The 24,482-nt window shown below is 43.9% G+C and overlaps 1 protein-coding gene across 3 annotated transcripts in view; it reads right to left on the bottom strand.

Moving 5' to 3' along the window:
* LOC142968318 (DNA (cytosine-5)-methyltransferase 3A-like) overlaps positions 1 to 20,424 on the bottom strand; it is a 34,040-nt gene extending 13,616 nt beyond the window's left edge. Inside the window, exons 1-6 of one of the 3 annotated variants that reach the window (XM_076108135.1) lie at positions 20,351 to 20,424; positions 18,968 to 19,189; positions 15,775 to 15,882; positions 11,986 to 12,337; positions 6,355 to 6,401; positions 5,093 to 5,233 (exon numbers count right to left, since the gene is read on the bottom strand). In XM_076108135.1, coding sequence (XP_075964250.1) covers positions 5,093 to 5,233; positions 6,355 to 6,401; positions 11,986 to 12,337; positions 15,775 to 15,882; positions 18,968 to 19,048 — 729 coding nt within the window. In that variant the 5' untranslated portion in view covers positions 19,049 to 19,189; positions 20,351 to 20,424. Of the gene's footprint in view, positions 1 to 5,092; positions 5,234 to 6,354; positions 6,402 to 11,985; positions 12,338 to 15,774; positions 15,883 to 18,967; positions 19,368 to 20,350 lie in introns of those variants that run through there. The other 2 variants (XM_076108134.1, XM_076108136.1) reach the window with 2 other exon arrangements.
* Positions 20,425 to 24,482: the final 4,058 nt, after the last annotated feature.

Raw genomic sequence — 24,482 nt, 5'->3', positions numbered from 1 at the left:
TGTAATCATGCATTCTGCCTGAATCATGCCCATGCAGGTCTCTCAATAACATTGTGTTACTACCGAACACAGTTTACAGAGAGGCCGGTAGCATTTTCCTCTGTGCATCACAATGCGGGCACGTCGTCTCTGCTGCGTAAGTGCAGAATGTTGACTGTGGGAGCCCGACAGCCATTGTAAACATGGATTTATCTCCGACTGTAAAGCCCATTCATCAACAGCACGGTATACAGTAACTCTATCGTGTCCAGAGCTGCAGCGGAGAGTTCACTGGGTTTGTGGTACCTGACACTAAACCGCTAGGTCGATCAGAGAGGACGAGACGCAGCCGGGACTTAGGCCTCTCACAGTAAATCCCCCCCAACAGCTGCACTCATTCTGATCTCTCTCTCTCTCTCTCTCTCTCTCTCTCTCTCTCTCTCTCTCTCTCTCTCTCTCTCTCTCTCTCTCTCTCTCTCTCTCTCTCTCTCAAACACACACGGTAGGACTCGCATGTACACACACGTTAACTTTCTTCTCTTTTTCTTCGGCACACGCATGCAGAATATACAGTATATCTGCACTCCTATATGTAAACACGTGTTACTCATACTATAGGATCCACGTGAGCGCAGCGCTGCACAGCTGTGCTTACTTTCGCTGGAGTCCTTCTCAGGTTCTCAGGTCTCTCACACACACTGTAAATGTCCAGAGGTGGACTGGGCGTGTAGGAAGAGGAGGAAGGAAGGCAAGAAGGGGAGAGGCTGCACAGTCCTCCGTCCTCTCTCTCTCTGTCTCTCCCAGTGTGACTCATAAACAAAAGCGCCTTTAAGGGGAGGTGCTGCTTAGACGGCACGAGGAGGGGTTTCGGCGCTGAAGAGTAGAAACATGTGCTCTTCAATCAAGAGGCTCTGCTGTGGTTTATAAATATCTGCACTGTACTGTTGGATGGACGGTTCAAAGCCCTTGGCCATATGTGTTGGGCTTCTTGGCTCCAGCACGACCACATTGGAGTTAGTGCTCGACAGCCTGCTTGGATGTGTGGTTCCAGATGGCAAACTGCAAAAACTAACAAATGTCAATTAAATCAGGAGAAACAATCTGTAATAATTGTGAGAAGTGAGAAGAGCAGTTTCTGGAAGAAATGGTCTGACAGAATAACTGCAAAGCGACACTTTATTAGTTTGCTCCCGAGTGAGCTTCTTCTTCTCTGGTGTCCAGTAATCACAAGGACACTGGGGGTTCTGTGAATGGCAATAAAGCGGCTGGGCTACTATTAGTGTGCTCATTCTGGTGTGTTTAGGGTCAGGCTGTCTCCAGGGTTCCGTCTCCTCGGAGCCAATCAGAAAGTGACGCTAAAAAATGCCAGTGGGGGGAGGAGAGAAAGTACAGTGGCTATAAGAACCAGATATTTGTTTCTGGACTTCTTCCCAGTAGTAAATGGGCCCCTTTTTGGGGCCTCACAGTGTGTGTGTGTGTGTGTGTGTGTGTGTGTGTGTGTGTGTGTGTGCAGCTCCACCAGCAAGACAGACCCTCTGAGGCTAAAGGGGGAAAATAGGAAAGGAGGTAGCAGAGCCACAATGCAGTCTTTATCATTTACACACGCCTGCCCGTCACTGACAGTTCAGAAATACCACCACTTATATCCGCTGTCACGCCGGCGCTGAAAACAAATTCCACAAATGACAGCAGACGTACTATAGATGTACAAACACAGCCAAGCAAATGTGCAAAACAACCTCACAGCCAACACATCTACACTTTTTCCCCTTGGAAAGGGGATATATGAATATTATGGAAAACCAAACCTAACTGTACCGACGTAAGTGTGGATTTTGTAATGGATAGAGTGAAAGCAGAAGCTGCACAGGCCTCTGGCAGTGTGGAGACATGTTGGGTGCACAATAAGGGATGGTCTGACCTAGAGGTCTCTGCAGCGGGAGACCCTGAGGGCTCAAGGGGTGACGGAGTGCACTGTGAGGCAGAGAAAAGGGAAGAGAATATTGGTCTCTGGGGCGTGGAGCTAATACCTCCATCTAATCTTGGCGGTAATTGTTAACAAAAAGGTCACATTTACAGCACAGCTTCAGTTATTTATATGACATAAAGCCGCCTATTATAAGGCTGTGAACATTACGAGGAACATTTCTCAGTCTCAAAGAGTCAAAAGTGCAGTTGTTGAAGTGAAACACTGAAAACTCGCATTTAAAACGGGGACGAAGACAACGAGCATCAAACAAATGAGACATTAGAGAAAGAAACGATGTTAAAGCAGCCGTTCAGGTGCCGTTGAGTCAAAACATTCAGCAAACTCTGATTCAAGGTAAAAGTGAAATGAAATAAACTGTCACTGAACATTACTTCCTCCCACAACGTGACAGCAGGTCTCTGAAGCAACACAAAAGAGTTTGACCTTGTGAATGCAATAGTCTCTGATGCGCAACAGGCAGGAGAGACGCAGCGGGGTCTGTTTTGTGTAATTGTTAGATGGATTATGCAGTGACATATGTCCTCAGTACGAGCTTTTCTGCTGAGCGAACAAATAATAAAAAAAGTTCCCTAAGTCACGACAGGTGTAGGTAACTCAAGATGCAACAGAAAAGCGGATCCCAAACCACGAAGAAGTGTTTAAAGTGGAAATACTGTGTGGAAAAGCACAAGTGGCAGGTTCCGTTGTGCAGCGATGTGGTCACTGCATTCATTAGCCTGATTTTAGCACAGATCCCTACAAAGGCTGTGTATTTCATGAGTGGCCTTGGGGGGGGGTCACACTCAAATAGGCCATCTGGTCCTCATTGTGTTGCATCCTTTTAAGAGATAATTAGGAATATTACAGAGTCAGCCTTGAATACATAAACAGAATTCCCATGAATCCACAAGTGGAGTTGTTTAAAGAAAAAAAAATGAAAAAAACCCGAGGAGGCTGCTCGTCTTCCTCCGAAGCCTTTTAAAATCTTTTCAACGTTATCAAATAAGTCTCCTTCAAGTAAATCTCAAGTCAAACAGAGCAAAGTACACAATGACAGGAAGGAAAGAGATGTGAGGCCGACACAACTTCACCTTTTTTCCAAGTGAAGTGTTATGTGAGGTGAAATCGTGGTGGCTCTCACCAAACAGCAACATTCCTAAAGGTAAATACATCCGTCCTAAAATGAAATGAAGCTACTCTGACATTTCTAGGCGCTGCTATGAAACAGGAAATAGCTTCAGCACATATTCACCCCACGGGGAAAACTTTTTTCGTGCGAGCAAGTTTTTCCCAAACACGGCTAAAGCCTGCTCTCTCTCTTCCTTTTTTTTTTTTAAAGAGACGGTTTCCCTTTAAGCCGAGCAGAGCAGATGGTCCACGGCAACTCCTATGGAAATACCTGAAGTCAGCATATTCCCCTCGCTGTAAGCGGGCTAATCAGACATGCACACTATCCCTCCATGTTAGCAAACAAACAATGCAGTGCACATACCCATACACACCAGCGCGCAACCCTCATAATCCAGTGTGGGGCTTGAGTTTTTTTTCACCCCCACTCTCAGGGTAGAAGAGATCGCTTAAAAAAAGAAAGCATGAACATTTCTTTGTCTGGGAATTCAGGGTCAGGTGATTGCCGACAGGAATTCTGGTTGGCTAGAGAGGACTTGCAAAATGTTGGCTGCGAGCCAAGAGGCTGTCTTGCAAAGCAGGGCTGGAAATTTGCTGCAAACCTCATCTTCACCCTCCATATATCCATAGCACAGAGTTCATTTCCATAGCTGGGGGAGGGGTCAGGAGAAGAATGGGGGAGGGAAACGCAGAGGGAGAGACGGAGAAGTCCACTGTAACACAAGGCACATGAAAAAAAAGAGAGAGAGAGAGAGAGAGAGAGAGATCCCGGAGAAGTGCAAGACGCCAGTAACCCTTTCAGCCACCATGTCCTCCCTGCTGCAGAAACATGCAACATCGACGCTCTGTGTCAAGAGCAGAACTAAAACTAAAAGATGTGCAGCATGTTCCTCCTCGGGAGGAAGGCTTCGATGCCAAAACAAATCAGTCTTTGTGCAAATCAGATCAAAGCTTGCAATACGCTAGATGGGGGGAAGAAGGGGGGGAAACACAATACGGATTTGCATCTTGCAAATCCTCTTAAATCTCAGCCTTGTAGAGCAACTTGTTGAAGAAGATCCACCTCTGTTTGGTAGACGTATATATTTCCTACTTGCCTCGTATATCACAACATTTCACTTGTGGGACCCGAGCATGTCCTGCTAATTTGGCAATATTTCTTCCCTGGAGACATTTTTATGGCCGCTCTCCGAGCCCTCACCAGAATAGAGCGAGGGGGGGCAGAAGACATGGAAGACCCCACGTTCATACTACGGGGACTCCTCGTTATGTTACAGACGAAGTTGCACTACATCACATCACTACCAGGAGTCATGTGTTACATGATTTAGTAAGTATTTAACATCATGCGGCATTAGGAGCTTCTATTAATGGTCCAAAAGGAAATCAGAGTTTTGTGTGCGAGCATTGCTGTGTGCAGTAAAAACAATGTTGACAAAGCAAGGTCCATAATTTAGTAGTTTTCCATCGAATCACAAGATCTTCACGGGTAGATAAGGTTTGCTCAGTTGTCATATTTCTATTTCTCTGAATACCTCAAGGACTTCTTGTGTTCTTGACGTGGGAAAGTTGACAAAACGATCTCACCACGAGGTCCATTTAGTAGCTGAAAGCTCCAAGATGGCCACTAAGTGATTTGTTTCTTTTTATTAGTGCAGTATTTATGTGGAAAGTTGAATTGGAAATATGTTCCACCAAAGAAACCGTCTCAATGAAATTGGGAGAAAAAACAGCAGGTGCAAAGCTTAATTTACATGAACATTTCCATAGCAGACGTCACAGTTTCCTGAACTGAATACAATCGGCAAGAACAAAGTCAGGAAGTGCAGGAGCGAAACTGAGCCCAAGGCCCCGGAAATCTACTGAAATAAATGGTACCTTCATGAGATATCAAATGACCCATCAAATACACTTGGCCGTTTAACGCACCACAAGCCCCATCTTTGGCCCTGGCAGCTTTATTCCACGCCTGCTCTTTGTAATCTACGGTGGCTGGGACAGAGCTGGGGTACTCACCTCCATCTTCCACTTGACCAGCCATTCCTCTCTGGTCCTCTTGTTAATGTAATAAGGGTCACCAGCCTGGAAGGTTATTCTGGGCATGGGCCTCTGACGAAGGCTTATCTCCCAACCAACTCCCCTCTTGCCTCGACCTGCCTGTTTAAGGTGTTAAAAAAAAAAAAAAGTTAGCTACTTGTTTTTGATTCTTCCTTTTTCTCTCAAAAGAAAGCATCCAGATTTGTAATAAATCTGTGCTTCCAGTCTGTCACTAGAGCCGTTGAGACAGTGAGTCATTTGCGGTTGAGGCCATGGGGTTGTCTGATTTCTAACAAGATGTCGACTCGCATGTTGGTGGGCCGTATGGTGCCGTCAGCTTGTGATTGGTCGGGCAGCAAGAAGTGATGCCACAGTGTCTAATCACTGGCAACAGTCTCGGGGTCACCAGCACCAACTGATTTGACAAGTTCCCAAGTGTATTTGATATTTCAAATATATTCACCATTAGGTACCATTTCTTTCACAAGGCAAGAGAACTACTCTGTTGTTTTCTGGACCTTGAAGATAATAAATAACTAAGCTTCTAGTCTAGCAGTGGTGCAGATACGTTTTACTGTCGGTGCAAGCTCCTCGTGGGAGAGTAGTCGTCAAAAAGTTGAACAATACACAAAAAAAAGCGTAATGTACTTTCTTGCTGAGAGTTAGCAGTGACAAATATGAGACTGGCATCTAACTCTCGACAAGAAAGCAAATAAGCATAATTCCCAAGATGTGGAACTGTTCCTTTTTAAAGAGAAGAAATGTATCTGTCTTATGACAAAGCCAGACTAGCTGTTTTCTCCTATTTCCAGCCTTTATGCTAAGCTAAGCTAACACTCTAAAATCTTCTCATCTAACCCTGCAAGAAAAGTGTGTTTCCCAAGATGTCAAACAATTCCTGCCCAGCTATAGTCATGCAAAACAACACGTAAACCTCCCCTCATCAAGCATACAACTTGAGCGACAATGTTGCCGGATGGGTTGATGTATTTATAACATACCAGCATGATGGAGTCTGGTGGAAAATCCAGTTGTATTCAGTGTCTCTGCACCAAAACTGTCCTTTTTCTAGTTCTATTTAAGCTGCACCACGACTATCTATCACGCTGGCAAGCAGAGGTTTGTGACAAGAAAGGTGACCCGCCCCCTCAAAAGGAAGCTACAGTCCTTGCGAGTGTGAAAGACACCTCGAGAGTTAACACCAGCCAGAGGAAAAAAAGAAGACTGATCAGAAATCTTACCTCGGTCTTGACTGCAGCACGCCTGTCCTCCTCCTTGTGCTCCACATCTAGAGAGAAGACAGCGACACAACGGAGGGCCTGAATCATTCATAGGAGAGTTATCCTCGTATAGCTGTGTTCAACTGAAGTGGCCTCGCATTCATCAATAAACCACATGACACATTTATTAACTCAAATTCAGTTCGCCCTCCACATCATTCCATTAACTATGCGGTTCATCAAATTAAAGTCACGTTAATAAAACTGAGAGATACTGGTTTGGGGAAACTCCTGAAGCGCGCTCAGAGTTTAAATTCCCCTTTGAACACCGGGGGAGCTTGTGCGATCGGGTGCCAGGTGAAGGTTTTGATGCAACCCGGCAGGTTTGTAGTGGCAGCCCAGGTTATGGTGAGTGCGGGTTTATTTTTGGCAAACATCACACTTCTGACCTTACATCCTCCCTTTTAAGAGACACACAGCTGGTTGCTATAAAGCTAGGCCCCTCCCACGGAGTTGACAAAGCGGAAGGTCTGATTCACTTGACTGTGGCTCTGAGGCCGGACTGTGTACAGTCTCCCTGCCAATCTCCAAAGCCTCAACAAGATCAAGGCATGAGGCTCTAATGTGCAATATATATATATATATATATATATATATATATATATATATATATATATATATATATATATATATATATATATATATATATATATATATATATATATATATATATATATTTTTGATTTGCACCTTATTGTTATTCTTGTATTACACTCTTTATATTTGCGGTCCTCCAACTTTGTATTGCAACCGCTGCACGGCAGTTTCCCCCCCGGGATAAATAACAATAATAAGCTTTATCTTATCTCTGCTCACTGCAGTTGAGTTATGTGCGTTGTAAACTGGATGGTGGAGAGATGCAGAAGCTGGTATTTGTCTCCTATTTGGAACAGAGAATAGCGGTAGAGCCGACATCCTTTACTGTCCATTTAGTAGCTGGACAAATTTATTTAGTATTCTGGAGCTTTCGATCATTGCACATGATCTTCATCGGCAGATGGATTTCACTCAGGTGTTCAGATTTAAACACACAAATTCATTCTGCTGATGAAGATCATGTGATAAGATTGAAACAGCTGCTACACTGAGCTTGAGGTGAGATTGTTTAACTGCTTGTACTTCAGTTCTACCGTCCTCTGTTACTTCTATAGTTCTTATATATATATATATATATATATATATATAATATATAAATATTTGGTCAAACGTGCACTGAAACCGCAGTCTAATAAAAATACCTTGAACACAATAAAAGCTCCAGTTGGGATTTCCCACTAACTTGGCCATGATTTAACAACGAGGGCATGTTATTCATTCTTTACCTGCATTGTTTTCCTGTGTTTAGCGGAGCAGTGTGGGGTTAGCCAGGGAGCGTGGAAACAACCCAACTGAAACACTGAGACAGCATGAGTCAGGATTCATGATTCAGAAAATCAGATGAGGAAGCCAAAATCAGTGCCATCACAGAAGCTCAGATCAGCACCTCTGGTATTGATGTCACGATGTTAAATTTCAATGTGAGCAAATGTTTCAAGTGCCGAGACTCTGGTGATGTGACACCAGCGGCGCGTCGCATCATTGTGCCTTAAATTAGCGCGACGGCACGGCCTGAGTAAACACGACGATCTGCTGAGTCGAAGCCCAAACACTATCGTAACACTCGAGCCCTGAGAGGTTTTCTGCCCAGCCGACACCGGCTCGTCGGTGAAGCACCCTACAGACCGACCAGTCCAAACAATAGTCCGCTCTCTTAGCAGCCTCTTCAAGTTGGTTCCATGTGTAGCCTGCCTCCCCCTTTTTTTTTTTTTCCTTCTTCCCATCCCTCTCTCTCCTCGTCCTTACCGGGAATAAGTGACTATATAATAAATGTGTGGGGCGGTGCAGGCTGCCAGGGTCACTGGGTTTGTGAGGGGAGCTGGCTAATGTTGCCCACAGAGAGTATACCTTTGCCAGTTTGAGCGGCGTCCAGCTCTCGTATTGCTGGAGCTCAGTTCCCCTCCAGCTCAAATCCTTCCTGTGCCCTCCACATGGATAACAGAAACCCTGTTTAGCGGACTATCGATCTACCACACTGCCCCCCACCAAGGACTCACCTCACTGAGATTAATATACCCGCACGCCCTCTTTTTAAACTCGTTTAGTGACGGGATTAATATCTCCCTGCATGTATACTGTTGCTGTTTAGTTATGCAGATGGAACATGGTGTTTTTTTGGTACTTAAAAACTCTGGGCAGTACTGTGGACACCTTTTGTTGATGTAATCTAAATGACAAGTTTGTGTTTCACATGCCCCCTCCTGACACTTATTGCTCCAGTCTGCTCCCATAATGCTTTGCACCAAGCCTTCCCCAATAACCTGTACATTATGCCTTTTATTTTCTTAATCCTCCAGATTATTTTGATCCCATAGATGTTGTTTGGTGTCTCATCAGGCATCAGATATTACTCACAAACTGACGCCAAACAAGCAAATGTGTGTGCAGCTTGCAAACATCAAACGATCCATCTTACGGACTAAGTTCGCACATTGCAACGTGACTTTAACCGCCCGCAGCCTTGAAAGAAAAAAAAAACCATGCCGCTAACATCTGCTGCAGGTCTTGAGGGACCTGCAGACCCCGCGCAGACCTTTAATCTTTTCTTCTTTGTGGCTGAAACTGTTAATGCTGACATCTTCCTCTCTCTGTTGGTTCTCAGCAGGCGGCTGTTTGTTGCATGTAAAAGACACTTCCTGCGTGACCCTGATACAATATGATGAAAACAGCATTTTGTAACAAACTGGGTGACATGTTAAGGGTTATTTTGCGAGTGTCACTGTGTTTAGAGGGGGATCAGTCAGAGCGGTAATGATAAATAAATGTTTATTGTAGCTGCTGCTGCAATTGAGTCGGTAAACATGTGGTCAAGCTTCGATGCGGTGAAGCCTGTCAGTCAGTAGGATAGTGGTTTGTTGAAGAGTATCTGTGAGAGTTACAAGGAATGCGTTGTTTTTTTTTACCGCTACTCGGGTGAGCTTGAGTTAGTCTACATGCGGGAGTCTTAGCGAGAGTCTAGCTGGGAGCTAACCGCGTCGTTCCCCACGTATTTCTACTACACAGGGTTTATTAAAAGTGGTCAAATACGGAGGACGGTGCAGATGATCTTGTGTAATTTTGTTTTGTCCATAATCATGTTGAAGCTCCTTTGAGATCAAAAACAATTTATATTCATATAAACGTTCATCGGTACTCGACACCTTTAAGGGATAGACCGAAAAAACCAAGACACCAAGTAGTGTAGAAACTTGAAGTGCTCTCCACTCCCCATGATGCAACTTATAGTTTCTTTGACCAGGTTAGACCCTCTCTGCTTGGTATTTTCTCAGACTTTTTCAGCTGATTAATCGATTATGAAACGGTTGTTTTACTTTGGCTATGAGTTAGCCAGTGGTGCACGAACATGCTCTTAAAGCACACGCGGCCGGCCCGGTTCTGTCAACGAAGAACGGAGAGACTACAACACACACAGAGAGAGAGAGAGTGACTTCATTCTGTGCTCAGATATTACTCAGATATTATAATATAATGTTTACGCAGATTAAGATTATTGTCATCACTGTGTCCTAATAAAGCTGAGCACAGATTAGGGAGCAGAGATGCAGACCTGGTTCGGGTCTAACGCGGTTATCCTAGATGTGTGCTTCAAAGTGAAGTAACAGATCCTAGACGCACAGATCAGGTGAATACAGAGTGCAGTCTCGGTTTGTAAAGAGCTCTGGGCACGACGCCATCCACCTGGCAGGGCCCCCGACGGGGAGACGGCCACAACAGAGACCAGCCAGCTCCCAACAGAGACCCGTTACCAGGAGACGGGTCGCTCCTCCCCGGCTTTATTTACTGCACTCCTCATCAAGGTCATAGCCGGTGTCTCTGGGAGAGAGAGAGAGAGGAGCAGGAGAGACACGTGGCTGAGAGAGAGAGAGAGAGAGGGATGGACGGGGGGGGGGGAGACGGACGGACGGAGAGAGAGAGAGAGAGGACTAAAAGCAGAGAGTGGAGGGGCAGCTAAGTGATATTGTTAATCTCCATCTGTCAGCACCTCTCTCTCTCCCAACAGCTGATTTATATCTTTCTATGCTCAGGTGATCTGCTGCAGATTCACTGATGTAGGAACTGGTTATTTTACAAAAAAAAAATGAAATAAATGAATTTGATAATATTAGATTCTCAGAAGTTGTAATTATTTCAGGAAATATATTTGTTGCATTAGAACAAGTAATGTCTCCTTTTCAAAGGTGCTACATTTTTTACACTTTTTGATAACTACTATCAGCGTTCCCTGACAACGAACACGTCTGCTTCATGTGATCTGCAAACACAACATGTTTCTATATGATATTCAAAGCACTTACACAAAGAACTCTTTACTGTGTAAAGAGACAGAGGAGTAAAGTCTACCTGAGCAGAGACTGAAGTCCCTCTGTGTGTGTGTGTGTGTTGTTATCAGAGCTTCTCCGCTCTTTGCTTTTAGTGCACGTTTGTGCACGTTTGTGCACGTGAGCGCGCCCCACAATAGTGACAAACTCCCGTCATGGTCTCCTGAAGCCCTCGGGTGACATTTTCAGTTGCAGATTGATTTTCTGTCAACAGACTAAATCAATTAATGAGCTGGTTGTTTCAACGCTACACATAATGAATCACTCCTTCAATAGTTTCAGGTAATGTTACAATCAGAAGGCACAAAGCCTGCACTTGTGTGTTCTTGTCTGATTAGAAACTTTTAATAAATTGTAATCTATTTCGCTGTTACGTTGTGTGTGTGTGTGTGTGTGTGTGTGTATGTTTTGATATTTTTCCACCTTTCCTGCGGAAAATGAAGTTGTATTTTATTCTCTTCAAACGACGCATTGTGATTAACTCAAACGCTCTCCACAACTGACCCTGAGCTAAGCCCCGCCCTCGAACACTGACAAAGCCAGAAATTGCTTTTTTGTTTATATGAATTCAGGGAGTGCAGTTAGTGACAGTGTGGTCTGCATGGTAGCTCTGCTAGCTTGACGGAGCAGCAGCAGCAGACTGTGGTTGCTAACCGAAGGGCCAATTAGATGTCGGGTCCACTTTTCTTCTTTGCTACATCATATCAAAGATCAGCAATTTAGTATTCTTCTCTCTCTTTTTTCATTGCAACTGCCTGTTTCTCCGTCATAAATAAATCTTATTTAATGGTGCACGTTGCACATTCAAACTGGTTGTGCACGTCGGTAAGCCACACCGAGTCACTCAAAAGTATTGAAATATAGCATGTATATACCATTCGGTATAATACATTTAAGATTAATATAGGTATAGATATAAACAAAAAGATTAGGATTTACTAATCTTCACTTTCCTTCCTTGCAGCAGTATGAGGGCAACACATGTAACCTCGGCATTCCTAATCCTGGCAGTATCGGTGGCATGCTCACCGTGACCCACTCAGTCTGACGTCCATTTACAGTTCTTCAGTCAACATCACGTACTAGTCACATGCACACGACTTCCCCCTGCCAGATCCACAAAGAGCAGATCAAAAGATAGCCGAGCCAAACGAGCAGAAGCTAAAAAAAAACTCACATTTGGTCGGGTGCTCCAGTTTCCGCCTCCCTCGTTTCTTGCACGGCGTCGTCGAGCTGTCGTCCTTGTCTTTCTCCGAGTCCTGGTCTTCCCGGCTGAGCAGGAATCCGTTCTCCGGGGACGGGCTTCGGCTCTGACCCTGAGAGCTGTCCTCTACCCGGTAAGAGGAAGAGTCTCTGGGGATCCCGTTCTCCACTTCCCTCTTCTCCTGTTTGGGGAAGCAGGCGTCGGACGTCCTGTCTCTGTGCCCGCCCACGTCTCCGTTGTGGACCTGTGCCATGGACGGCCTACCCGCTCCGCTGTAGCTGTTGCCCACACCCACAGTGCCTTTGAGGGAGCCACAGCTCTCGACCTGCAGGCAGAGGAAGGAGGAGGTTGAAATGTTAACATCCTGGCAATCTATCAGCTCTAGAGGTTGTTATTGCTGTAGCAGCATGTTAAGATTCGATGTTCTGAAGTTGTACAACAGTGTTGAGCCTGTCAGCAGTTATGCCGTATCACTGGATACACGAAAGCTTTCAGGAAATACAACAAATCATCCAGCATGCTTGAGAAAAGGTCATCGCAGTGAGCAACAATAAAACAGCTGGCACTATCAGACTGAGGAGAAGCCCTCCTCAGGCTCTGTTGGCTAAATGGGCTATTTGACATGAAATATGAATTAAAGCATTCATCTATTTCATATTAGTTCAGCTTAATTTCATCCCTTAAACCCTCTCGGCTCTATCTGGACAGAATCAAACATGCAGCTCAACGTCGAGAGTTATTAGCCAGTGAATTATGACATTTCCCTTTCAGCTCTGTTAAACTAGAGTTGTAAACTTCAAAGCTGTGCCGGTAAATCTGCTGCACAGTTATTAACTTGCAAGCGAGGGAGGGATTACATTAGAGTTCATCAGGTGCACCACCGAGCTTCCTATGGTCGCGCATTACAGCAGCACGGAAATATGTCAAGAATGTTGGCTGTTTGACAACAAAGAGGGTTTTCACTCCGTCCACTTTGAAACGCCCAGTGAAACTATTTCATTCTACGCAGAGGAGCACATTCAAAGAGAAGCTAGCCGGTCTAAAGCTGCGGTTTTAAGTTACAATGGCAGATATATTCAGTTCCTACTGAACATAAAAGAAAGGAGCAACTGTCTTGGGAAGACCTAGAACAGATTTGTTTCAAGTTTGAAGAAATGTGACGGTGTCTGCTCCTGCCTAAAATTAGCCATAAAAACACACTTTCTCAGACAGTCCCATTACTGGGTCACTGGGGGCAGAAAGTGGAGCATCTCTTGTGAGATCAGACTGTCAACACTGATGAGAGCAGCGCTGCAGCTTTCATCTCCTGTAGATGTAGCTACGGCAGTCTGCATCGAGGCAGATGATCTTTAACAAACACAAAGATCCTGTGCTTGAAGCTGAAAGGGCAAATGTAATCTCATTCGTGCAGATTGAGTAAGAAAACACAATTTAAAGCCAGCTCTACTGTGACCCAGAGAGCTATAAAGCGTCTGTGTAATAAATCCCAATGCAAATTGAAGTGGAAGCCGAACTGTATTGTAAAACAAAGCTACATCATCAAGACAAAGTTAGTTTTTTTTAAGCATTCCTCGCAGGCTGCAAGACTCTAAATGACTTCATCGTTGCAGTAACCGAGAAATAACGATGAATGAAAACAACAAATCCACCGTTAATATTTGACTCGATTCATAACTGGGAAAATAAATAGTTTGGAGTGTGTGTGTGTGTGTGGGGGGGGCTTCGGCAAACAGACACAAAGAGTACACACACAACTGCTGCTAAAAGAATTACGCAACAGATTAGTGACCCAATGAACTACATGTGGCCCCTGCCAGAGGTCAGAGGTCACAGTCAGTAAATCGGGCCGCTCAGACAAGAGGTCAAAATAAAACACTGGCTACCTAATCTATGTTACTGCTGCAGCATCACAGCTCACACACAGTGAGTTCAACGCACAGTGTGTTTAATAAGCTGTTAAAGCGGCACTAACCCATACTGTTGTATTAACAATGGATCAGTGACTATAATAGTGAGTACAATGTGAAAGACAAACCCACAGATCATATCATCCAACTGTGCAGTTCCCCTCCTGCTCTAGAGGACATTTTAGCGTCTCTCAGGTCGTTGGTGAAGACAAAAAAGATGAATGAAACAATTGTTGAAATAGCAAATGTACATCTGTGAGACTGCTGGCAGGTTGCTATAGTCTCTGATGACATTTTTTTTGTTTGAAGTGCAGATTTAATGCTGAAACATGCCAAACACCAGCTGCGCAACACATTAGCTAAAGGCGCTAAATGTCACAGCCTATAACCGTAATAGTAAAGAGCAGCAAGGTCAGGTAATATACCTAATAATAATACCTAATGTGACCTCGTCCATGTTTTCTTGTGTCCTTAATGTGAAAAAAAAGGCATGAGGCTTGTGACATATCACCATTAATTCACCAGCTTTACCTGACATTTAATAATCAGCACAAAGAGAAAGAAATGCAACATTTAATCCACGAGTATCTTCAGGATTCAAACTGCCCTTTAGACAGCATAGTACGTTTTCAAGTACCTTCACTTAGAGAAGACTGACATCAACAACAACACACCTCTGTGACTGGAGCGTCTGGCACATGTGGTCAATCCCCCCACAGCTGTGAAAACACTCGCCAAGACGCCCTGATTCTGAGTATAGAGTTTCTTTATCTGTAACTGAGAGCACCACTCTTCAAATACTCATTCCTCCCTAACCTACACGATCTGAAAATTGGTTTTGTTGAATCACACTGTGAGAATTAATTAACATGATTTACCCAGATACACGTTGGCCCCAGAGTCATTAAACCATGTCACACTTGCTTGGAACAAGCTAGTTCACATGACGTGTCACAGGCCAAATACGTTTGTACTGCAGTGGTGAGAAGTAAATTGTTCCAATCGTGATAACGGCGTACACTTTGGGACATTTTCCCCTCAAAGGCATCCACTCGCTGCACGAAGAGGGCGTCGATGTTTGACTGTCGGTTACGACAAGTTCCAAACGATGCCCACGCAATTTTTGTTGGAAAGGTGGGTGAGTGGGAGAACCCTGTTTCCACCTTTTGAATCACTAGGCGGGCGGGGGTTTCTAGAGCTGCTCCAACAAGCACTCCGTTTGAAGGATACTACCGTTACTCATCGGTTGTTCCAACAGCATCTGAAACAACCTCCCGTGTCCAATCATTCCTCCAATCCGACATTGATTCACACCCACTCCTTGCAGTGGTTGGGTTAGCTGTTTTGTTGCTTTTCATGTGAATACTTTATAGCCAAGACTGTCTGAAAATATGTGCACTTATCCCCATATTTAGAAGATTATTAGCGTCTTGCCCTTCTCCATAACATCAGGACTTTCACCCCACAAGTGTGGATATTTGGAACAGCTGTCTTAAGATGTGACTTGAATGAAACGTATGAATTTATCAAGCATAAGCCAGCCTAAACCCATTAAGACCAGCATGGGACACACAAACTCTTCACTGTGACCGCAGCTAAAGGAATTCTTAAAGGGATGGAAATTCCTTAAAAGGCATCGACTCGCTTCCTATTCAAAGACAGTTTTGGAATTACTTCACAAAAAGCACTAGTGAGCAAACTCAATGAAACAAATGTGCTGTTTTATTTCCTTTTTAGCTAATATCTCATTTTGACTGTGAGCAATATTTAGCTAATATACCAGAAAACTGACCACTTGTAAAACAAGTATGCGTGGATGGATGTAGTTGTAAAATCATGTCGGGTCAACACTCACTGGGAACTGCTTGCGCTTTCTTCCAGGCTTGCCAACTTTACAAGAGGCACTACTTTTAGCCGACTTCTCCTCCTTCATCAGGTCCATGTCCAGTATTGTGCTTTCACCCTGTCAACACAAAGAACAACACATCAACATTTAGACCCGGTAGACGATACTTACCCACAGGTAACAGTGCCGTTATCTATGGGAATGTCCCGTTTACATGTCAGGCCTGGATGCACATAAGCACCTTTCCAGGTTTTGAAAGACTGCATGCAGTACGCTAAGTGGTGGGTTCACCTCAGCCAAAGGTGCAGCAGGAGTGACACTAGACCTGCACGACACTCGGAAGACTGCACCACACTGAAACACTTGAACATTTGGCGGGGGACTGCAGCGGCTCCTCGAGTGTCTTTTGGCTGAGTGGACAATGAGCCGGATAGAAAGTGAATGGCTCGTTCCTTTGAACTAGGCTGAAGTGAAAGCTCCACGGACGCAGCGCTGACCTTCCGCAGACAATCCCCTCTTGACACCATTACAAAGACGTCGACCGGCCCCCACCTTCCCACTGCTGTAATTTCCCTTTGATTAATAAAACTGTGAAGAAAGCCCCGTGTTCGCCACCACCAAGTGCCCCAGGAGTTTATGGGAGAAAAGATGATCTAATGTAGATGCTTTGAGTTTCAATATCGACTGAATAGGACCACCAGCACCAGGTCTGAATGCAAATGAGATTGCAAGGCCACTCCTGACAGCTGCGGGGGGGGCTGGGTCCTTATTAAATTCCTTCAGTGTTGAATGTGAGATTCCCTCAAAGATAAATGAGGCATTCTGCAACGTTCTGCAGAGTTCCTCTGCTGACTTGTTAGGTGCTTTTATTGTAATCTTACGCACTGTGGACCTGGAAACAAGTTGCACTTTCCAGGCCACGGAGCAACGAGTGGTGTATTTTAGACGTATATTTCGCGCCTAAACATCTAAAAACTATATTTAAATTGAGCATCAAACCTTGAAAACAACAGCTGAGAACACAAGGTCCATTTAGTAGCCGCTCAAGAGTGTTAAATCTTATCACACGGTCTTCATCCGCAGGTAGTTTGCTCTGTTGTTTTAGAACGGTAGATGTTAGATTGAGCACTTTCAGGACTTCTATTGTTCATTTAAGATTTAAAGTGTTTGGCAAACTCCATCTGCTCATGAAGATCATGTGATATGATGAAAACCTACTAAATGGGGCTTGAGTGGACGTTTGTTTTTCCCCAACTGCTGTTTCCATGGATGAAAAGTCTGTAAATTGCGCCGAAAAATGTGAGATTCTGGTGTCGCACTGAATTCTGTGACCCGACAGATACACCCGGCATATCTAAATACTCACTACAGCATTAGGGACAGAAGACGGAAACATCCATGTGTCCTATGTATTGTTATATGCAAGAAGTCTGTTATCATGTGGGTTTGTCACTTGTGTTTGCACAAAAAAATAACTTAACTACTAGAGTCGCCGTTTTTGGCTGAAAATACATATTTTGACGTGCCAAAAATACAAAAACATAAATTCTTGATCAGGTCACACAATCTGATGGGTCACAGTATGCGTTGTAACACCGGCCACGGACCTTTATGACATCTCATCATCTTCTCTCTCTGCTCTTTTTTTTTCATCAATTATCCAGTAAAGGCAAAAATAACATAAAATCATTCTTTAAAAAAACTGGACTGAAGCTCGCAGTTACAGACTCTACTTCCTAAATAACTTAAAAGATGGAGGACTTTAATAAACACAGGTCAGGCCATGTTACGTCCTGAGAGTGTTCGCTGCTGAAATGGAATAAATCCATCAACTCCTCGTGTCCCAGGGTGATAAAGTGATTTGCATAAAGAGATGGATGTGATCAGAGCAGCTGACGCTGTGATTAATGGGCACGCCGTTATAATTGATAAATGTTGCTGGAAAAATGATCGCAAAAAATACCGCTGAGCCTTTGCACGGTGATTTTAAATGTAGATATTGATGCTTCTCTGAGAGGATGTGTTTTGCCGGTTCATTATTAGCAGAGAGCCTGGTGCTTCATTCCCCCCCGGCAGAATTTGCATAGATAATAGCACGTTTTGAATGCTGCCTGGTGTGCCGGCTCATTTGGGAACCACTTACATGTACGACACAATTCAGTGGTGCTTTGCTGGCGCTGCAGGAACAGCCTACAAACACCAACCCGAGAGCTCAGACACACTGAACGGAAACAAGAAACGCCATCTTCACACACAGCTTCACCCCAACGTTTACTGGAGAAACAAACAAAAAAACCTCCGGAAAAGCCTGAAATATGATTTGTTGTTGCCTCGAGTGAACCCTACCACACCGTCAATATCTCTGCACTTTGTTTTCCCGTCTGCCAGTTATTTAAGGCAATGTCTGTTGCCAGGCAACAAGACTAAGGGCAGTACTGTGTAATGGGAACGTAGTGGAAGAGGACAGATCCCCCCCCCCCCCCCCACACACACCCCTCCAGCTCAACCTACACCAGCCAACGCCCACGTCACCAGCAACCACCATTACAACAGCGAATGTCACATAATACAGCGGCATCTCTCCACAGCCTCCTCAGTGATGCCGCTGCCTCCCGGGAGCATCAGTGACTCTAGCGACGAGCCCGTCTGCAGCATGAAAGGTGACGTGGCACTTCACATACTGTTGGATTCTTCTGACTTTTTCTTTGATGAACAAGGAGGAATTGATGCAACTCTTAACATCAAACGGCATCAATCAGCTGGACAGATCAATTAACTCCATTCATAAAATCGGGGGATGTTATGAAGGGCTTTGACCTGAAGTGACCGAAAAAACCACCATCAATGTAATATCAAAGTAAAAACATTAACAAGCTGTACTTTACCAAACGCATGCATACGTGCTAAAGATATTTTAGGGAAATATTAAAAAGGCACACGGTACTTTGCCGGATAAAACCAGGAGAAACTAATCTCCTTTTAAATCTGGTGCGATTGAGAGCTTTCAAAAAAATTGCATTTTCCACAGATGGAGACTCAAATCCAATATTAATCAACAGCTTAGCTCGAGTCATTCAAAAAGCCAAAACGCGACCAAATGAACTCTACGAAGCCCCGAGCTATGAAGTGGAGAGACCCCGGGTCATTTAGCAACACACCGAGTCTCTGAGGCACACTTTTATGTTCAACACGCGCTTCTTACCATTCTGTTTCCAGGTGAGTCCGCGTAGTCTGAGCCTTTGAACGCAGTGGTGTTGGTGTTGGTGACAGTGTTGGACGGCATCGTCGACAGTCTCAGTCTCTTATGGGTGATACGTGATAATGGGGGGGGGGGGGACGATGTCGATGATGAGGTGAAAATAAACTCAAAGGAACTAAAAAAAAAAAAAAAAGAAATGAGATGATCCCTCTTCTCTCCGCTCTCCTGGAAGGTAAAGAAGGAAAAGGTCAACATGTTCATTAGATACACTTTATTTAGAATGATTGTGATGCTTTCACTCACAGGTGAGCGTCATGCTGCTGTGACACATTTTGTGCACATTTCCTCGAAGCAGTTTGGTTAAATTTACATCGTCTGTCATAAAGTGTTTTGTTTTTTTTAGCCTCAGCTTTCTTTTGCTGAGTGCACGTCACGTGTAGGAACCTCACAGGCCTCTATAGGGTACTGTATGGCTCCTACCACCTATAGGGCCTTTCACACCACACGGGTGTACAGTAGTCGACATTAAACGGCTGCTGATGTTTGCCCAATAACCTGAATAAAGCTGCAAAAATAAATCCAGGATGGTTCTCTTGTTTTCATGATGTCTCAGCTCACCTAAAGTGGTTAAAGTTACACTACAGCAGTCAGCCATGCGCACACAGTAAGACTCGTGGAAATGTGCAAAAAAAAAAAAAAAATCCTATATCTTCATCCATATAGACCTGGGATGTGTTTCATTTCCTTTTCGGGTTACGTCAATATTAATGACAGCCGGTTCTGATTGATAAAGGTCTAATAGGCTGATTTGCTCCTGAAAAATAATCTCATGTAAAAACCAGAAAATAATGCATTATTGGGCCACACAGGCGTTTAATGTCACCGCATTTCCACGCACATGAAGCCACCACAAGGCCATACGCTGACATCACTGCGACCGGCTGACTTGCGTGTATCATTCAATTAGGCTTATGCATTAAAATCTCAAAGTTTCAGAGGTCTTAACAGCACGGGGAAGTATGCAGTATGACCCAGGGGACTGGGGCTCTTATACAGGCCACGGCCGCTCCAAGTACACATCCCCGTTATTCTTTATTCTTATTAATGAGGCCAGCGTTATCAGGAGCGGCGGATCCGGTTCCGTGCTGTAAATTAGGTCAAGTGCGCGTCGCGATGTCCAATCAGCACATCTGCAAAAAGCAAAACCCCTAAATAGCTTATTTCCCCGATTCCTTCGAGCGCCTTCCGCTCTCGGGGCTCTCACGTTTTTTTTGTTTCACATGAAGGTTACTCTTCCTGCGCGGTTAGCAGTGCCGGGTTAAAACGGATTAAAATGTGTGATCGGTAACCCGATTTTTTTTTTTTTCCCCGAGTCCCAGGCCTGACCTTTTTTGTCTCGCTTGCTCCCGGAGCCTCCTTCCTCTTCTCTCCCCGTCCTCCACCTCCCCAGCCGGCCAGCTCTCCTCGAGATGCACCGCTCTCACTGCAGGGGCCTGCAGACGGTCTGCCGGCTGCCACTGGGTCCTAAAGACTGCCGGCTCACCACAGTGTGCAGAGGAGGGGGGTCTGAGACAAACAAGCCACTATAATGCACCCAAACTCCCCTAATACAAACATCTATTTTAAAGTAACATTTGGAAAACACGGCATGAAAAAAAACGTATTTATTCATCTTTTTTATTTTGGGAGTCCGGTGAAAGATACATTAAACCGAGGATGAAACAATAAATGACAACAAACTTATATTGATCACCCTTAGTTCACAGGGTTGCCTCAACATTTTAAATAAAAGGTTTAATCATTAGTGCCCAACTGGAACACTTCCATGCCTAATGTTTGAACTAAGGTTACACCTGAGAGACTTTTGAGTTGCCCAGCAGCGCCCCAAGTGCAACTCTGGCTCCTCTGATGTGGCCTCAGGGCAAAAATAAACACTAGAGCCTTTTCTCGTAACTACCACTTCCCCTTAGAGAGATGTAGTCTATGTTGATTTTACTGCTAAGGTGCCAATGTAGAGGCAAAGCAGCACCGGCCCCGGCCTGTTTGGCCCATGGCACTATAAGGAATATAGTTCCTATATATTATATATAATATATTTTTACCATTATATTGTCATATTACATTGGAAGCTATCACATGTGGCATTTGAAATGAGGTGTACATTAAACTTGATGAAGATGATCTTTGCATGGTGCATATGTGAACATGTAATAACCAGAATACAATCTACTACAATTAGAAACACTGAAAGGGTTAAACAATGTGTTCAGTAGCACATACAAGTACAACACATCAAGTCATTTCTTACAAATGTTGACAAAATGAACACAGGAACCTGAGGAGACTTCCCCATTTTTAATTTGTCTGCATTTATGGGCCCCCTGGTGGCTGCGGGGCCCCGAGCAGCCGTGTAATTAGCTGCTGCCTCGGGCCAGCTTTGAGGCCTAGTGAAGCGAAACGTGCTTTCTACAGTTATGCATATTCACTCCTCGACATCGACGCAAGCTCCTCCACACATACTCACACTAACAGTACACGCTTGCCGTGTACATACTCAGTTCATGTACTTATGAGTACAGATGTTTGAGTACACATAGAGTACAGTGAGGTAAAGTGCTTTATGTATACGTGGTTGCATTTGCATACTCTGCACATTCCGTTGCACAAACCTCGACTATTACACCACATTGTCTCCTATCCTTCTACATTTTCCATTTTTACACTTTTGACATATCTTTGTGATTCAAATTTGCGTATTCCTCCATATACTTCACTATTGTTCTGAGATTCTGTTTAAGGGTAAAACCGCGTTACCATAAATAAATCTGTATATCAAAACGGATGTAAAAGCATGTCGCTCGTATAGATTTTCCCCTCTGAGCAGGATCTTCATCTTGCACATCTTTATTTCATTTCCTAGAGTGCAGCTAGAACAAGATATCAAATCTCTTATCACATTCATTCCAATAACTCTGCAGCAGCCTGCCGCTGCAACCAACACTTGGTACCGTACACGGCCACTAGTCGGAGACACAGTGAGGTTATCTGCTGCAGGTGCAGGAAGGCTAAAGGCTCATAGAACAGCTCGCTGTGAGGCAGATGAGAGAGAGAGAGAGAGACAGAGAGAGAGAGACAGAGAGAGAGAGGGGAAATGTGTGAGCAGCAGGCGGATGTGGTTCACTGATCTGGAAGCAGCGGTGTCTCCTCTTTCAATGGCACCGAGTGGTTCATCTGAGGACAGCAGCCTCAGCAGCAGCAAGACGATGCCACATGACCTACATGTGTGCTGGTGGAAACTCTGTCTCACCCTCGTCTCACCTGTATAGTTCTTCTCATTATCGAAATAGGACAGTTTTTGATTTAGGTTTGTAGGTGAAGCAGGAAAGGCCGTTGTTTTTGTGTCTGAAGCGGATAAGTTAGACAAGACAAGAGACATTTATTTACCTCAATGTTCATGAGAAACAAACATCTTTCACTGGACTCTGAGTGCATTTATAACAAAGAGATTCAGCTCTCTCTAGCTCGCTTTGAGCCGAGGTCTTCATCCGCTACAGACAAGCTCACCGACTGACCAGGGCAAACGTTTATTTCTACAAATCTGGCCAGACAATGACCACAAAAAGGGTGACAGGGGAACCAACAATACCTCGGTGGTGGAAGAAGTACTCAGTTATTTAAGTAAAAGTATCAATGCAACAATGTAGAAGTACTCTTTTTACAAGTAAAAGTAGAGACAAATGATCAGCAACATATTCTTACGCTGTTAAAAGTATTTATTGTGCAGCAGAATGTTGCTACCTTATATACGAATTTAATGGATAAAAACGCAACACAATTTATTTGTATATGTTATATATATATATATATATATACTATTCTGTAGTTTAGTATGTGACAATCTCTTCTTTTTTACGAAATGATCACTTGATTTGCAGAAAAATTAAATTCCTTAAGTAACTAGTAATTCCAGCCGTCATGTAATAGGTAAAAAGTGCAAGTTAAGAAAAGGCTAATATAAAGTAAAAGAACCTCAAAATGATACTTTGTTGTTTTCCAACACTGATAAATGAGGTCTGTTTGGTGAGAGGGACCTTTAGTGATGGAGAATCAAAACCACACCAACAATCACGACACGACCAGTCAAAGCCATATTTTAAATCTTTTTAATATATCTCACATTTGATTTATTTACAAAAGACAGTGGCTTTGTGACATAAAGTGTTTTGTAAAATCAACATGAGAAACAAATGTGTACCAGAAGCGTAACCGTACAGAACACATACGCAGATAAATAACATCAGGGGAGCGTTTGACGACGAGGTCGTCCTTTTTGCACACCGTCTCTCTCTGCAAACAATCGAAGGATCACAAAGTGTGCACCTCGGTATGACCGGCTGTGTTTTATTGGTGTTACCCCGGGCTGTTCTCACAGGGTGTGTACAGTATTGCCTCCACATTGGCTATAATGACATCAGTGAGTCGATCAGTAAATTTGGAATGTGTCTGTCTTTAATAACACTTAAATGTTTTTTAAACCATTAACGTCTCCAGGCATTCTGTGAATAAACTATGGGCAACAACAACAGACTAATGCAGATATACTTTGATATATACCTGCTGTGTGACACACAATGTCTGCAAACAGTTTGGCACAAATGTAAAGGCTGAGCATGAGTTTTCCCCCAGAACACATTAAATAAATAAATAACTTCTACAAAGCCACGGACATAAAGGCTGATGGATCATCTTATTTGCTGAATGGTTACTTTGTACAGCACGTTACAGAACAGCTACAGGCACAAACTGAAAGAATGGAAACAAACTTTAGAGTTCAGATGCTTGGCTAGAATGACGGGGAAGACAGTGACTCTTTAAGTTTAGATCTGGACCCTTTTCCGCTGAATGAGCTGAACATGTTGACAGCAGAAGTTTAATATGACAGTACTTCAACTTTTACACCTTCGTCGTGTTCATTTATATTCGGGCGACTATGCAAGCGCGAGTGTGCATGTGATTCTCATTACATTGACTTGTACTCCACTAATACTAAACAATAATAACAAAGAGCAGACCGGAGAACTGAATAAAAACATCACATTTAAAATGTCGACAGAAGAGGAGCCTCTTTTTGTTCTTTTTCTTGACGCAGTGTAACAGGTTGTTGAAACCGTAAACTCAGCTTGTATTGTAGGATCGGCTTACTGTACAGATCTCAAAACAAAGACATCATGCTTTTCAGTTCGATTCAGTCCGATTTTACTTCCTTTGAGAGCTGAACATATGAGTATAAAACTGCTCCCAGACCTTCATCACATTGCATTGACTAAAAACCAAACATTGCTCCAGAAGACAGAAATGTAAAAGGTAACGTAGACCTGATTTAAGATGAACATCCTCTCTGGTTGACGGCTACCTCTGTGACGGACTGCACGCTTGGCTTTTCCGTGAAAGACACAAATTCACACATACACAGACAAACTATATCCAACAACATGCTTCACCAAAATAGCACTTCAGA

This window comes from Anarhichas minor, unplaced genomic scaffold (assembly GCF_050575085.1).
Source record: "Anarhichas minor isolate MPS153535 unplaced genomic scaffold, ASM5057508v1 ptg000040l, whole genome shotgun sequence".
NCBI classification, from domain to species: Eukaryota; Metazoa; Chordata; class Actinopteri; order Perciformes; family Anarhichadidae; genus Anarhichas; species Anarhichas minor.
This window is presented reverse-complemented; position numbering and strand designations above follow the sequence as displayed.